Here is a 16,965-nt window from a genome sequence, read left to right as displayed (position 1 = left end):
GTCCAGAGACTGCAGGGTGAGCCTTTGATGCCGGAGTGACTGAGAAGATGAGCTCGGCGTGGTGTCTTGGATTGATAGGAATAGTGGTCCCGCTTCTCTTGTCCTGTGCTCAGGTTTTTAGGCTGTGTCAGCAAAGCATGGAGCATTGACAGCGAGGTCACTGCTGAGCCATTTGGCAAGTGGCCCCGATCGCTCTTGCTCCTTGTGACCTGTGACTATTTCCTAATCGAGTTCAGCTCAGAGGCATTAAGGATGCTAAAATTTCATCACAAGAGATGTCCAAACAGTGCAGCAAACAAACCATTTCCGGTTAGGGTTTTGTTTGTTTTTATTTGGTTTTGGTTAATCCTCTAGGATTTGGTGCTAAGTAAAGCTGGTTTTGCTCTTAAGTTTTTAAAAAGTTAGGAAGTTTGTTTTTTAGTCTGGTTATGTGGAATTTTTAAATTTTAGCGTAACAGTGGTTTTGGTTCTATGCTCTGTTTAAAAGCTTTAAAAACTGAATCTAGATGACAGAAATTTGAGAATTAACCAAATGATATGGTGTTGGTTAGCAATATGCTTTAGTTTGTATGTTAAGTATACAGTGCTGAAAATAAAATGTTCATTTTTGTTGCTGGAAGAATAGTTTTACATTTTATAATGGGGGGGGGCAGAGAGAGGAGAGAGAGAGAGAGAGAGAGAGAGAGAGAGAGAAGAGAGAGAAGAGAGAGGAGAGAGGGGATCCAGCCTGGGTGCAGCGAACAATGCAGGGCACGCGGTTATTCTAGTCACCCTAATATGTCAGCACTCAAGAATCTGAACCGATTGTTTAAAAAAATCTTGTACTTTGTTTCTTTTGTTGCTCATTTCCAACTTTGTCATCTGTCAGAATGCAAAAAAAAATTATCCTTCTATAACCATTGACAGGATAACACAAAAGCTGTCTCCAGGTCGATATTTTGCAGCAATATTTTTAACATACGAACAGTAGTTTTTATAATTTCACCTTGGTGCTCAACCATTTATTATCGTATCAGAAGCATGTCAGTAATTCCTTTCTAAATGTCTGCTTCTTTTAGCGCCGAGACCCACATCAAGGGCTTCACACTGAACGATGCTGCCAACAGCCTCCTCATCATAACGCAAGTTAGGCGGGATTATTTGAAAGGTATGTCACAATGCTTGACCTTTACGTCACATTAATGCCTCTGCAGATTTTTCTTGTAACGCCCTTCGAATACTTGGATAAAGGAGTCCATTTAGCAAATTACCTGCTTATCAAGAGCCTTTTGTGGTAGCTGAGAGACGTAAATTACTGTACATGCATTTATAATACAGCGTGAATATGAATGTGCTTGTCATCTGACCACTTAGTCCAGTTTCCATTCCATTTAACACAAGATGGGTTTTCTTAAGATGAATCACCGCTCTTCAGACATGCAAAATTTGTGTTCCAGCACGAGAAAGTGCAGGCTTTCAAGTGCGTTCAGATTTACAGCACAAGTCATTTTGCTTTGGAAATTAACATACTTTGGCGGTCTGAAACAATTCCCAGCAGTTATTTCTTGCGTGTTGTGTTGGTTGTATATGAGATAGCAAATGAGTTAAATTGAGTGTTAAGTGTGTGGGATTGTGCACCAAATGATTGTAATATTGATTTTTTTTAAACCTAATCCAATACTTTTTTAATAGTTCATAATACCAACAGCAGTACAATGCAGTGTTTGTTTGGGATCGACTTTTTAGATGAGTGTGGAGAGGGTAACACTGGGAAGGTGTGGAGGCGACTTTGACGAGGATTGGGATGTGGGAGCTGGTGGTTCCGTGGAGGCTGTTCTGGGTTTCCAGTGGGATAGGTTAGCTCTCAAGGGGACAGTTTTGACTCTTGAAGTTAGGCAAGTAGCTTTTCAGTTAACTTCCACGTTTGAATTTTGTTCAGTAGGGCAACCCCAGCTGCCACATCAAGGAGACACTGAGGTTAGAAGTGATTCTCGTTCCTTCCCCAGGCTGCTGTAAGGATGCCCCTCCTTGCTCTGCAGTTCTCACGTAGTGATCTTCCGTCTCCTCAGAGGAGACTGTAATTGCTCAGCCTCAGTGTTGCTTACAGTACCTAAGCCTGCTGGTCCTCAGCTGTCTTCCTAACTGACGGTGCCTGAATTCCTAAGTGAGTTTCCACAGGCACTCCGTACACGCCCCCAGTCTCGGACAGGCTTGAGTTGTAATTGGGAGGTGTGATAAGGCTTGTTTTTAAAATCTTGAAGGTTTTTGTTTTCGATAGAAATGATTTTGTGAGGTTTATTTTTCATTTAGATTTTAAGACATGAAAAATTTAACTGGGCATGGTGGTGCACACTGTAATCCTAGCCTATGAGAGGCCAAGGCAGGAAGATTGTTCAGGATTGAGACCAGCCTGGACTGCCAAGACACTAGGCTTCAGAGTTAGGCTGTCTCAGAGAAACAAAGAGGGAATTAAAATCTGCTCCTTGTGAAAATTTTAAATAGCTGATGTTTCTGTAGCCACAAAGAACAAGACTTTTTAATTTTAACTGAAAGATTTCAGTTTAGACCTAAGGCTTTTTACTGATTCCCAGCCTTTACTGGGTGCCCATGAAAATCCCAAGGACATATTTGGTGTGGTATCTTGTCTGTTCTCAGATGTTTGCACACGCGAGCCCCTGACCCCTCCTTCCACTTCCACCCAGCAGCCCTCGCTGCCCAAGCCTCACCAGACTGTGCTGAAGACGTGCGGTGCTCACCAGGGCGGTGCTCACCAGGGCGGTGCTCACCAGGGCGGGAATGGTTTAGCCGCTGTCTGTCCGCATTTGCCCTGATGTGCTTCAGTCTTTCGGATCTGCCCCTCTTTCAACCTTATTTTAACCAAACTTACCCATGGTAGTAAAGTAGCCAATTAAATCTTACAGTAACTTATAAACTAAGACTTTTGTAGACTATTAATAACTGTGTAGCAGTGTACTCAGTATTACTAGAGAATAATTAAGAGAAATGTTGGAATTGAGAGATAGAGAAGACTTGGGGAAGAGGGATGTGATTCATTGGTGTTCATTCTTAGTGTTCCTTAGGTCCTCCCTGGGACAGACGGCAGATTTTGTGGCATGGTTTAGATCATAAGCTCTCTTATTCCCCTTGGATAGACACAGACTGCTTGCCCTGCCCTGCCCTGCCCCCTCCTGTACCCTAGGTCAGCCCCTGTATCGGGGTGGGGGCTTCGGTTGGCATCTAGCGCTGTGACTTCTTAGCCGGGGCCTCAGCAGGCGCTGGTAAGATTGGTTCAGGAGGGTCTTTGAGTATGGCTTCTAATCTGATCCACCCCTGCATCGTGGTAAATGCTTAATCCGTCTGGGCCACCATCCTCCTCTCCTTTCCGTTAACTTCACTCCCTAGCGGCAGGCTCTTCCCTACAACGGGCTTGGGTACCAAGGATATTTGAGCACAGTTGTCTGTAGATGACCACCCTTTAACAAGATAGGAACGAGCTGATTTTCTGTGGATCACATTTTTAAGATAGAATAGAGGCAGTTTTTCCCGGTATGTGCGTACATATTTGTAACATCTTACCGCTTTTTAAACTATTTTCCTTTTTCTGTACTTGACAGTCAGTGGTCTGGTGTCATGTGTAAATTTGAAATTATAATAGTTTATTCAGTAAAGAAGACTAAATTGATCGTGTCTTTTACTGTATTGTTTTTAATAGACTGTTTAATTACTACCCTTTCCCTTCCCATGTGAAGATAAGCTGCTCTCATTCTGGAGGCTGCCTAGAGAGCCTTAGCTTTGTCTAGGCTACAGTGCTTGAATTGCTACCAAGCAGGGAAGTTTCTTCAGTGGTGGTAAAGGTGATTGTTATGCTAAGTATTGGTGCAGCCCCTAACATCGACCACCTTATTTAATACAAGGATTTCACCACACTTGCATGTGAGTCTGTAAATTAGAAAGGCATTCCATATTTATCCATAACCAAGTACTTGTAATTGTGAGCGTTTTCCCAAACAAAACCCCCTTGCCTGTGGCCTTAGGAGTTGAATGAGCTTTGTTTTCTTTGAAAACTAAATGCAGCAAGTATCTGCAAGTAGCCTAATTGTGTGAAAGAAATCTGTTAATGTGGAATTTGAGCTCGGCTGGTGTGTGTGATTCCATCCTGTCTGGACCGTTGTCAAGAAAACATGAGATGTTAAAAGTTTTTGATAATTATGTGTGCTTTGATTTAGTAAAATCTAGGCAATTATTAACGTGAGCAGAAGTTACTTATTTTTTGGTTTTTGTTGTTTTTGTTTTTTGTTTTGTTTTGTTTTGTTTATCGGTTCTTTAGTTTAAAAATGTTCTTCCTTATTTGTACTTTTCAGAACTTGTCACCTTCCTTGATTAGTCATGAAATAGTACCCCTGAATGGGACTCCCGTTGTCAATAACACTTCCTTCTTCCTGACAGGAAGTTTGCCCCTCTTTTGTACTTTACAGCCAGATGTGTCAGTAATAAAGACTTTCATGAAGTATTAATGTTTTCTGTAATCTAGAGTGAATTATTCATTTTTTTTTGTATTTAGCCATTTGATGTCTAAAAGCTAGTTCTCAGGATGTGTTAAAGTCAGTGGGGGTCATTTAAGAAAGCTCAGTCCTCTGCTCTCCGTTCTAGCGGCTCTAGCAACTCTGAAGGCAGCCTTGGATCTGGGGCAGATTCCGTCTAAAGTAGCCGTCACCCGCCTCGTCCAGGCCTTTGCCTTGAAGGGTGACCTGGAAAGCATAGAGGCCGTTCAGAAGATGGTAAACGGACTCGACACGGTTGGACTCTCCAGTATGGTTTTCATCAATAACATTGCTTTGGCCCAGATGAAGAAGTGAGTGTTTTCATCTCCAATAACACCTTTAAAAATGTCTTTGTTGTTCTGGCACCTTTGGAAGCCATGTCAACACAGGAAATTTTCTATCCTAATTATGGAGATTATTTACTATTAAAACTAATGATATGTTCAAATGTTTTTTATCTTTAAATCTTAGACTAAACATTTATCATTCATAAAATATACTCCACAGTTGCTAACTCACATATATATAGAATGTATGTTATGTACAAGTGTGTGTGCTCATGTATACTTATGTATATGAAATATGTACATGTGTATAAAATATACACGTGTGTGTATGTGTGTGTGTGTATGTGTGTGTGTGTGTCTTGTTATCAAAACACTTCATTTACAGAAATTAAAGCGATTTCATTCCCTAGTCAGCAATTCTTTAGAGTCTCAGCACACTGCTGGCATAGTGAAACAAGACCTGCAAAACTTCGGAAAAATGCTCATTTCTGCCAGGTGGTGGTCTCACACCCCTTTGATCCCAGTGCTTTGTACATGTGACCTTGCTAGAAGATTGAACATAATGATTCAGGTCCGTGATCCCAGAACTCAGGAGGCTGAGGCAGGAGGATCCCATGCTTGATGACAATCTGGGCTATGTAATGAAACCTTTCTCAGAAAAAAGTCCTAAGAATAACTCTAGAATTGATATTCGTAACACTTTGAGGGAAATCTTTATAGTCAGCGTTGGATGTATGGATATATTAAAATGCTGTTTTGTAAGGGTGGTTTGTTTGTTTATTCCTATTTCTTTTAGCAAAAAAAAGTTTTGATTTTAACCTTTAAAACTATTTCCCATGGCCTGGAGAGATGGCTCAGTGCTTATGAGCTCTTGTAGCTCTTCCAGAGGCCCTGAGTTCAGTTTTCAAACTTTCTTTCTTTTGTTTTTTTGGTTTTTCAAGACAGGGTTTCTCTGTGTAGCTTTGCGCCTTTCCTGGAACTCACTTGGTAGCCCAGGCTGGCCTCGAACTCACAGAGATCCGCCTGGCTCTGCCTCCCGAGTGCTGGGATTAAAGGCGCGTGCCACCACCGCCCGGCTCAAACTTTCTTTTTAGTAAGAAAAATGTCATGTTTTAAAATTAGATCTATGTGAGAGCTAGGTGAGCATTTATTTTAAAGTTACAATATATTATTTTTTATGATGTGGAAAACATGTTTTTAATCACTTGAAAATATTTTTTTTACCTAAACTCATAAGAAAGATCTAACAGATATTCATTTTTAATTAGAGTTCTTATTTTTAATGTAATAATTTCAACATGAATTGATTTCCGGCACCACATTATAACCACAAAACACCAGCCGTGGGTCGGCTTACAAAATGACAGTCAGAAGCATATTTTTTTCCTGCTTTGTTCAGGAAGGACAGGGAATTTCTTTTTTCCTCCCAAAGTAAAGTGTAAAGGTACACTTTTCTGAGGATTCTAGTAGTGATTTTTTTCCAAATATGGTACCTGACACAAAGAAATCCCCATGACTGTTAGCCATGAAGATAACTTTTTGACTATGTGATCTTTTTATTTTTTTTAATCTCTAAATGTTATGTATTGTCTTTGCTTCACACACTAGTGCTCATTATGGTTTATAAAGCCAAAACAATCGCATTTTATATCCAGTGAACTGCAAAATCAAATTAAATATTCAAGATAAATCCAGTTTGGTCTTGTCTCTCAAACACTGTTTTTTAAAACAAGTGCCCCATCATGTGAGCCACTCCGTGGCGGTTGTCACCTGACCTCACTGGGTCATGTGACATGATGTGCTTTGAAAACTTATTGTTATGAATCGGGTTGCTTGTAAATACAGTTCCCTTTTTCTGAAGTATTTGCATGAGTGCCCACATGAATTAATTTCTGACTAGAACTAGCTGCAATTTTTGTAGAAGCAAATATTTCATTATAATTGTTTTCTTTTACAGTAATAACATAGGTGTCGCCATAGAAAATATTGAACACATGCTTACTTCGGAGAGTCAAACCGTAGAACGCCAGTACTTTGGCCTGTCCTATTTATTCAGAAAAGTAATAGAAGAACAGATGGAGCCAGCATTAGAGCAGTGTAAGTTGTCGGCTTGTTATAGAGCATAGAAGCCACCTTTTCTTTGGGGAGATTGGGCAGGTTTCTTTGGCGAGTGAGTCAGCCCTGTTTCAATGAAAGCTTTTCCTTACCTATTTTCCTTGCAGTAAGCATCATGTCTGAGAGATTGGCCAATCAGTTTGCACTTTACAAGCCCGTCACTGATCTCTTCCTGCAGCTTGTGGATTCAGGCAAGGTGGATGAGGCCAGAGCTCTCTTAGAGGTAAAGACTCATGGGGCTTGTGGCTTATGGGAAGTAAACAGAAGAGTAGACAGGAGTGTGAGGGGCAGCCTGGAGCTGGAGGACACTCCTGCTGGATGGGACCCAGGAATTCAGTGTAAATCAAGATTGCATAGCAAGACTGGGCAGTAGGTTGTCAATTCTAAAGATGTCAGGTAGAGCTGGAAGTATCCTTGTAATTAAGATAGGCATCGGTGGAAAAACAGGATGAATGTTTCTGTGAAGACGGGTAATGCAAAGCAACAATTCCTTTGATTTCCTAATTTCTGTAATGCTCTAAATACTGTGCATCACCATGGCAACACAGTTTGCAAACAAGAAGTAGGAAATGTTTGCTTTCCATGTACAGCTTCTCACTTGAATACTCAAACATTCTCAGTGCCTTATTGAAGGTTTATTAAGAGTTGAATTTGCTTTCTATTCACTTAGGTGTCACAGACACATGAAATGACAAATGCAGGTCTCTGTGGCCCGCACTCTCAGTTAAATTAGCAATCTTGAGGAAAAAGAGACAACCGTATTCATGCCGTTTTAACAGCTCTAAATAGAAAGCTGCGCCGATTGCGCGGCACGGAGCGGTGGGGGATCAAGCTGCTGTGGCAGTGTACACAAACAGGCTCCACTGGGGAGCCCCTTCCCAGCAGGTGGCAGTCAAACAGTCACGGTGATCTGCCAGCGACTGTGTTTGTGTAGACTCCCTGTGTCAAAGTGAGGCCTGGGACCAATTCTGATAGTAAATAGTGTTGGATTCACTTACGTTCCTACCAGCTGTGAGGTGTCTTAAGGAGGAGATGGGGAGGTGATGCAGTACCCCTTGGCTTGAGCTCCATGGTGGATCCAAGTTCGTCTAGCTTGGCAGCACAACCCAAGCCACTTTGCAAAGGCGTGTCTGGACCTTTTCCTCTGAGTTAACAGTTACATGAAAATGAAAACTGCTTCTGCTTTCTGAAGTGTTTCCTCTTTGGTGTGGTTCATTTACTTCTCTTTGTGGGAGATTGATGGTGGGAATTTTGGAATCTCCATTGTTCTCTCTTGAATGTCCTTAGGATTTTTCTTCCTGCTTATGCAGCTAACCACCAAGGGCTGTAAGCACCGTGACCTAGTTACACGTGGAATGGTTTTTCACCGTGAACGCGCTCTTTCGATTGTTCTCCAGAAGAGGCACTTGCTTCCTCTCCCATCTTCCATAGAAGCAGAATTGCTGGCAGCCAGAGCAGCCTCTAGCCGCGGGCCAGGCCTCGCAGCTCTTGGTGGCTGAGTGCTGATCCGACAGCAGCCCCATCCTTTACCTGCTTGCCAAACAGTAAAGTGGTGTTTTTGCCCGCTTTAGTGAGGAGCGTTTGATTCCCAGATGTCGAAAACATCAGTTTATAATGTAAATGTTCTGCGAGTCCACAGAAGTTCTTTTTACACTATTCATCTTAGCACTGACAGTGTTTTAAAGCTTTGAATGAACAATGTGCTTTAGAAACTTAGAGGATGACATCTGCAATGAGTATAAACTAAAATATTGTCTTGCCATATTTGATTTGACTAAAGCATCCAAGATTGGATAGACACTTGATTTATCTGGTCTGTCATATAAACTTTTTTTTAGCTTAACTTTTGTCTCTTTCTCAAGCACTGGCTGTCTGTTGCAATGAAAGCCTTTTATAAAATGGAGAGATTGAAATCGGTCCTTTTGTATGCATAAGTGTAGGTAATTATACTTTAAAGAGAACGTGCTTTGTACATTTTAATTTTTATAAAGAAATGAGCAGTTATCTCCCTGACACCTTATTAAATGTAGAATTAACCTTATGATCCCTAGCTCACTTGTGAATGCTTGGCAGAATAATTGGAGAGGAATCGTGTTTCTTTTTTCCTCTTCCTTTGCAGTCCTAAGCCTTGTTCTGTGGTTGTTGAAGCATTAGTTTAATTTTTCCCTTTTCTTTTTAAACAAACTTCATCCTTGGACGCAAAGAAGCACCCTCTCCAGGGCTGGGCACAGCCCTCAGCTGTCCCCTCGTGCCTAAATAAGCCTGGCTGCCCGGCAGCCTCTCCTGTGGGAATGATACAGCGCTGCTGCTGCTGCTGCTGCTGCTGCTGCTGTTGTGAACTTCCTTGACTGGGAGTATTCACTTGGATCTGCTTATTTAGAGCCTTCATTGACTGAACGATGTTTTCCTTTTCAGAGATGTGGGGCCATTGCCGAGCAAAGCCCAATTTTGTTGGTGTTCTGTCTCAGGAGTGCTCAGAGACCGGGAAAGGTACTGTACTGTGCTTCCCTGCTAGCGGCTCTGTGAGACAGACGCTCCTGTTCTGCCTTAACTCGCTTCCTGGCTCAGCACCTTACCTGAAAACACCAGAAATGAGTGGAAGTGGAAGACGTTTCTGTTTATTTGGCTTCTTTTTAAAGTTGGGCCGTGTGTGTGTGTGTGTGTGTGTGTGTGTGTGTGTCTAAGAACCATTCCCCCCCCTTTTTTTGGTGCTGGAGTATAGTTCACTGGGAGAGCTTGCTTAGTGTGTGCCCAGGGCTGGCTGGAGCCTCCTCGTGCCTCGAGAGATGGGACAAGAAGGAGTTCAGGAAAGATGTGGATCTAGATTTGGTTTGACTACATGAATATGCTAAAGGAGGAGTTGGGATTTTTAAGTGCTGGCCACAGTGCCGTTAGCAGTCCGCACTTAATTAAGCTGGATTGCGCTCTGGTTAGGTGAGAAGGGGTTGGAAATACATGGAATTCATCGCTGATCTCCTTTCACTCAGTGGGGGAGGTTCCATCTTCTCTCCAGTAAATAGGACGAGCTTTTGCAGCAGCCCTCCAAGTGCTCAGTGAAATCCTAGGAATACATTCTTCATGGACCAACGAGGGGACCCTGCAGAATTTTTGAATCTTCACATTTTATCCTGATTTTTTTTTTTTTTAATGTTGAAATACAACTGTTACCAGGCGGTGGTGGCTCATGCCTTTTATCTCAGCACTGGGAGGCAGAGGCAGGGGGATCTCTGAGTTTTGAGGCCAGCCTGGTCCGTAAAGCAAGTTCCAGGACAGCCAGAGCTACACAGAAAAAACAAAACCAAAAATACAGCCATTATTTCTTTTACCCTTGAGATCTTACAACTTTGTGATAAGTTAACAGTTGAAAAAGAGAGCATTTAATGCTTTGATTTTATTATTTACATGTATTTTTTAAAACACCCACAAATGTAAATGAAATGCCACTAATTATTGAAAATGATGGGTTTTATCTGGCTATGATTTATTGGATTAACACCAGATGCTGAGATACACAGGCGTGCACACAGGTGGCTGAGGGATTGACTGTGTTGTGATTATCTTAGTGCTGTTATATTAGTGATTTTTAAAGCTCTTAGGAGTTTGTTGTCTTTGCTTACCTTCCTAGGCCCCAGTTCTGAAGACTTTGTTAGAATTGATTCCTGAATTACGTGAAAAGAGAGAAGCATATTCTTGCAGCATGAAGAGCTTTGGTAATAAACTTAACCATACTACCTTAGTCAGTAATGTAAATATTCTAAATATAGTCAACTGTGAGTCCAGCTCAAAGGAGTAATCCTAAATTTTAGATAATTACTCACTTAGCGCTAGAATGTTTTGATTTTTATATATGTGAGGAGTCTTCATTCTTTGCACTCCAGAAGAGGGCATCAGGTCCCGTTACAGATGCCTGTGAGCCACCATGCGGACACTGGTCACTGGACTCGGGACCTCTAGAAGAGCAGTCAAGTGCTCTTAACTGCCGAGCCATCTCTCCAGCCCCATGTTTTTAAACTAGGAGAAAAGTATGAAGTTATTTATTCCTAGAGCTTTAAGGATAAAAATAACCCTAAACACCTTCATAGAGGTCCAGATAGGTGGAGTTAGGGACCAGCACCTTCTCCACCAGCCCTTGCCTGCAAGGCCAAGGTGCTGGCCTCCTGTTTGCTCTGTGCTCCTTCGGTCCCCTCCCACTTCCCACCACTGTCATGGGGGTCGCCTCCCGTCCCCTCTGGAGTTCAGTCTTTTCTTCCTTGTTTCCTCCCTGTCAGACAGTCTCAAAGTGTCTCACTAGGAAGATAAAATGCTGTCTGCCATCTCCACGCCATGGTGCCCTGTCCATGTGCCACTCACAGCCTTGCTCCGTGCAGTCAGGAAAGAGTCTGGTAGAGCACTGGACTTAGCAGTCAGAACTAGGGAATAGCCTTTGTTTCCACGGCAGCCTTGCAGTCTTTCCAAAGTGCTGAAATCCTAGACCTCCTTAGATCCGTAACATAGAGTATCAAATGCATAAAACAGGCCCTGCTGTGGTGGGCCAGACGGGGAGAAAGAAGTCCACTAGACTTCAGAGCAGGCCAGGGGCCCTAGACAGGAGGAGGCAAAGAATGAGGGCCTGGGGGTGGGGGAGCAAAGGGGCACACAGAGAAAGTGGCTGAGCTTCAGCAGCTTCTGCTTAATCCCCGCTCTCCTCACAGCCTCGTACTTCATAGTTGAGAACTTGAGGTACATCTGGAGACATTGATGTTCTTCAGACTGGGCGCCCGCCCTGTCCCTTTCCCTGTCGGGGAGTGGGCAGTCTGTAGATTCTGAGTGCCTCCTACTGGAGCCATCCGTCCCTTTGGATCCTGGAGCGCCTGAGCAGCGAAGGGCGCTGCTGACGGGAAGGGTGGCTCCCTTCCCTGCAGTTTACCTCTCTCCTGCACCTCCTTCAGTCTTAGACAAAGATGTGGCCTCCGCCCGAGCGCTGTACGAGCACTTGACAGCAAAGAATGTGAACCTGGATGAGCTGTTTCTGAAGCGCTATGCGACTTTGCTCAAGGAAGTTGGCGAGCCCGTGCCCTTTACAGAGCCCCCGGTGAGTCTTAGTTAAGAGAGAAAATGCCTAAGAACACTCAGGCTGTGAGGAGAAAACAGGGTGACTCCTTAATGACCGAGAGCTAGGTCTCTGTGGAGAACCTTGGGAGGGCTGGGGCTGGAGTGGAATAGCCTTGGGGTAAATGCAAGGTGTGTTCCGGACCTTCAGCCGGCTGTGAATTTGTCTCCGTGAGCTAGGACTTGGCCCTGGTGCTGGCTTTAGCTCAGAACTTGAGGTGTTTGAACTTGGCATTTCACAAAACACAAGGGCTTCCCGAGCAGGCGATCAGCCGTGGAGCACCAGTGGACACGGACCGGTCTGCGGTTTCAGGGTCTGCAAAGCTCACTGCTAACTGTCTGTCGTTTCTCTGTCTCCTCACAGGAAAGCTTTGAGTTTTATGTGAAGCAGCTAAAGGAAGCCAGGGAGAGCCCTTCGTGAAAAAGGCAGCACTGAGAGGAAGTGTGTGTGTGTGTGTGCGTGTGCGTGTGTGTGTGTGTGTGTGTGTGTGTGTGTGTGTGTGTGTGTGTGTCTGCATCTAAGTGTTATTTCTAAAATGTACTTGAGGAAAAATAAACAAATGAAACTGAACTTGTTTGTGTCTTCTTGTATGTAAATACACTGTCCACTTGTTACCAGTAAGTTCATAGATTAGTCACGGCCTTCTTGCGCTTTCTCTAAGATGCCTCTTCGAGGCCAGCCCTGCTCTCCCGGGAGCTGTTGAGAGCAGAGGCCACGCTGTTGTCAAGCCTGCAGCTCCATAGCCTCTCCCTTCTTCCTTCCACCACAGTGCTTCCCATGTCTGTTTCTAGAAGCTTCTAACATGGAATCATGGTCTTGACTTCCTTTGATTTCAGGATTTTGTTAGTACATGCTACATCTTACACCAAGCCCATTCCTGTAAACTTACAAGCTGTGCATCTATGATTCATATAGGAATAAGTAAAATAGACAGTAGTCCCTGAATTGTCCCTTACACTTGTTAGGATCTACATGTAAGTAAATTTAATTTAATTTAGTAAGCAAATTTAAAATAGTTGAGAATTTGCCATTTCTAAGGTAATTTGCAACATTCCCATATTTGGGAATGAAATGATTGTCAAAAATGTTGGGAATGTTTTCTTTGAGAATTACCCCCAATTTGTAGTCCTCGTTTATTTGAATTTGGTGTCTACTGTTCCCGTTGTTTAAGAGGCCCCCTTGCCACAGGGTAGGGCTTGTGCCTCTGGTTTGTGCTGTTACCTGTCTGTGGGACGGACCCTCCTTCGTCCAGGGTCTCCCTGTGGAGGTTGATGGAGAGAAGCCAGTGTGTGTGTCCCTGGGATCCTGGGATAAGCTTTGCTCCATGTTCGTTTGGCTTTGTGGAGTGAGCTGCAAGACCCAGAAGCTCAGCCAGCCTGGAAGACACCATGACCCAGCACACAGCCTGCATGTGTGGTTGGACCGCTGTCTGGCATGCCAGGAGCCTCTGTTTACACACCTGTCTCCAGTGACTCCAGAGCCGCCAGAGTTCGGCAGTCATGCCAGCCCAAAGTAATTGAGCTCAAGTTTCCCTGATGGTCACTGATACACCTCTGGATGAAATACAGCCTTGGGGCCCACTGGGGACTTCACAGTCATCTTTGGAAGCCAGAGGTGCAGTCACATCTGCATGGAGTGATAGATGGGTGTTGAAGCAGTCCCCAGCTAGCATTCTGAATATATGTTTTAGAAGACTGCTTGTTCAAATACCTCTGCCACTATTTTTGTTCCCATTTTGAATATTAATATTTATAGTGTATAATTGTATATTCTAGGTGGGCTTATAAATGCTTCCTCAATGTGTCATCTACTTTGAAATAAATAGAACTATGGAGTAAGCAAAGTCACAAATTCTAAAAAGGAACCATCATTGTAAACTTTTGGAAAGTATAATTTATACGTAATGTATGTTCATGTACCAAAAGCTAATATAATTTAAATGGGAATTTCTCTGAATAAAGTATATACTATTTGTCAACTGCCTTTTTTTTTTTTTTTTTCAATCCTATCAAATATTGGATGACTCAGGACTGTAGTCTTGAATTTTTGGAAGTTGTGTGGTGGCCTCCATTGTAGGGAGCTTCCTTGTCAGGGTCTTCTGGTTTGTTGTGGAGAACCAGTGAGTTTACCACTTACCTGTGCCAAGGATAAACTGTGTCTGAGATCTCTGAGGGACAAAGCTGTCAAGAACTGAGAAATGGAGCTAGGTATGATGGCGAACACGTTTAACTCCAACACTAGAGGCAGAGGCAGGAAAATCTGTGAGTTCAAGGCTAGCCTGGTCTACATAGGACACCCACGGTTAAATGGAGAAACTGTCTCAAACAAATGAGAATTGGGAAATAGTAGTTCTGATATGTGTTGACACTCGGTGAAGAGCGGACGTCTAAGCTCTGGAGAGATGGTTGCAGAACTCACATTCCACAGGATCTTCGGTACCACATTCTTTCCAGGAATGCTCACTCAGCCATCAGCACTACCTGCCCAAGGCTCCTGTGGCTGCATGCATCTCACGTTCCTTCTGGACAGGTTGTGAACTCTGGCTCTTGGTTCCATAGTCTATCCTCAGACCTGCAGGATCTCGTTGAATTGGATTATCTGTTGTGAGTTCCCATGGCTTCTGTGTGGTTAGCACTAAACACCGACTGCCATGTCACGTCTTGCCTGATTATCAGGGTAAGAAAACAAGTCCATTTGCAAAGAGTCAGAGCCTTAACCAAGTCAGATGGCCAGGACTTTCTATAAAGGCTTGTCCTTGGGGCTAGAGAGGTAGCTCTTGCAACAGTCCTGGGTTCAGTTCCAGCACCCATATGATTGCTCACAATCATCCAGCCGTGTGTAACTCTTCCTCCAGAACTCCCTCTGGCCTTCTTGGGCACTGCATGCCCGTGGTGCATTTAAATGCAGGCAAAAGGGATGTAAAATAATGTTTTTTAAAGTCGTTCCCACTGGACGTGGTTATGCATGCCTTTAATCCCGACATTCAGGAGGTAGGGGCAGGTAGGTGTTGGGTTCAAGGCCAACCATGGCTACACAGACCTTGTCTCAAAAACTAAAATAAAAAAGTACCTATGAGAATACAAAAATAAGGCAATCTGACTTTTCAGATTGGACTCTTTAAACAACAAAACATAGTACAGTGTTCACAATAATACAGTGTTCCCACTTCCTGGAAACCTTACTGTAAAAAAAAAAAAAAAAAAAAATTCCCTCCGTTTAATCCAATGCCCAGTGCCTGGTATAATCACCAGTGCCTAGTATTATCAAGTATTATGAGTCCCAGCGAATTATAAGCGAGCTTTATGTTGCAAATGACTCTTCCTGGTATAATTCATGTCTCCAGTCTGCAGTGTGTGTACATTCTGCATGCTTTTCCTCATGGCTTTCGGCACAATTTTCATTTAATATTTGCCTTTCTGAAAAAAAAATACATATTTGTAGAATTTCTAAGCAAAAGCAACATTTCCTCAAGTGTGGTGGGACTGATAGCCACAGGAGGTCCACAATCACGGTAATTTATCGCTTTGCTGTTGTACAATCATGCGTGGGAGTGTTTCCATTAGAAATGTATCCTGCTTTCAGGCCAGCAGACTTACAAAGCCCACATTATGCAGCCTTAGTACAAATAAAGAAAATGGCTGCATTAGCAAATGCGGAGCAGACGCTTCTTTTTTTTGCATAAAGAATAGGAACATCAGAGCCAGGTAAGACAGACTAGACTCTAGACTTGCTGCTCCAGCAACGTGTCTTGGACAGTGGCTGGGGCTGAGATCCATCCATAGCATAGTCACTGCCCCTGCCCTGGGCAGCCACTGGCAACCATTCTGTACTCTTTCCAAGGCCTGGTGTCCTAGTGTTCTGAAGATGTACCTGATGAGTTCACAGTAGGTCTCTTGGAATGAGTCACATGGACTCAAGGCCATGTTCCCCTCTTGCAAGTTCTGTTTGTGAGATGCCTGATTAGTGCACATTGGACAGTTCCTCCCCATATGCTTGGGTTCCCACATATGGCTCAGCTGGGAGAGTAGACCAAGAATTCCTCCAAAATGAAAGTGCCCACAAAAAGCAGTGAGGCCAACGGGTCATGATTTAAAATCTCCGATAAGTTGATGACTTCAGATGTTTGTGCGGGGAGGAGGCAGCCTCGAAACTGTTCTCAAGGCAGATCCTGGGATTCTAGGGATTCTGTGCTGCAGTAGTGGAATTAACAGAAGCAAAGGCCTGCTTTTTTAGAAGGCACAGCAGAGCTGTCTGCAGTTTGGAGAAAACACTACGAACAGACAAAGGCTGTCACATAAACAGTAAACAAGCATGTTACCTAGCCAGTGGGCAGGCGGCATGTGCTGGGGAAGCTCAAGCCACTTCTTAGACGTTACTGTTTTAATTACAAGCTGTTGGGCCCACACACTGCTGTTCTCCGCACACCACCTACTCGCCCACCTTAACCTGGACACAGGATGTTGCTCTGGACCATATCCGTGAATTTTCTTTTGTTTTAGTGTTGGGGCTTGAGCCTAAAGCTGCTTTTTTCTTTCTCTGCCACCAAGCTATCGATCCTAGCTATTCACCCAGACCGTCCTGGACGAAGAACCAAGTTATCAAATGCAAGTGGCATCTGAGTTGAGATTGGTGCAGACTATTCGCAAATAACATTTCAGGCATGCGCACTGACTGTGTTGTCCAAATACATCTATGTCGGCAGCAGAATACCCAAGAGCTTGTTTCCTCTGCAGCTGGCTCCCGCCCTGTGCCTCACGGTGGGTCTATGCTAGAGAAGCTGGTCCCCCGTGCTGGGCTAAGTGTTGCTGCTAAGTGACGACTAATGTGAGTGTTGGAAGAACCCTTCGCCACAGGTCCTGCTACCTCTTGGGTTTGACATAATTTTCAATCTCTCTGCTGTGTGTGAGCGGTTTAATCTGAGATCAAGAGATTTTTAAGAATGAGTGAGAAAAAA

The 16,965-nt window shown here is 43.6% G+C and overlaps 1 protein-coding gene across 1 annotated transcript in view; it reads left to right on the top strand.

Annotated features, from left to right (window-relative positions):
- Nucleotides 1–13,989, top strand: part of Lrpprc (leucine rich pentatricopeptide repeat containing) — an 88,713-nt gene extending 74,724 nt beyond the window's left edge. The window contains exons 31-38 of the mRNA XM_052746451.1: nt 1,059–1,147; nt 4,630–4,831; nt 6,765–6,904; nt 7,030–7,145; nt 9,338–9,412; nt 10,548–10,632; nt 11,851–11,993; nt 12,375–13,989. Of these exons, the coding sequence (XP_052602411.1) occupies nt 1,059–1,147; nt 4,630–4,831; nt 6,765–6,904; nt 7,030–7,145; nt 9,338–9,412; nt 10,548–10,632; nt 11,851–11,993; nt 12,375–12,431 (907 nt within the window). The 3' untranslated portion in view covers nt 12,432–13,989. The remainder of the gene's footprint in view (nt 1–1,058; nt 1,148–4,629; nt 4,832–6,764; nt 6,905–7,029; nt 7,146–9,337; nt 9,413–10,547; nt 10,633–11,850; nt 11,994–12,374) is intronic.
- The last annotated feature ends 2,976 nt before the right edge of the window (nt 13,990–16,965 follow it).

The sequence above is a fragment of the Peromyscus californicus genome, unplaced genomic scaffold, assembly GCF_007827085.1.
Source record: "Peromyscus californicus insignis strain IS unplaced genomic scaffold, ASM782708v3 Scaffold_1__1_contigs__length_55948999, whole genome shotgun sequence".
NCBI lineage: Eukaryota > Metazoa > Chordata > Mammalia > Rodentia > Cricetidae > Peromyscus > Peromyscus californicus.
Note: the sequence above shows the minus strand (reverse complement) of the source record. Positions and strands in the feature narration are given on the sequence as shown.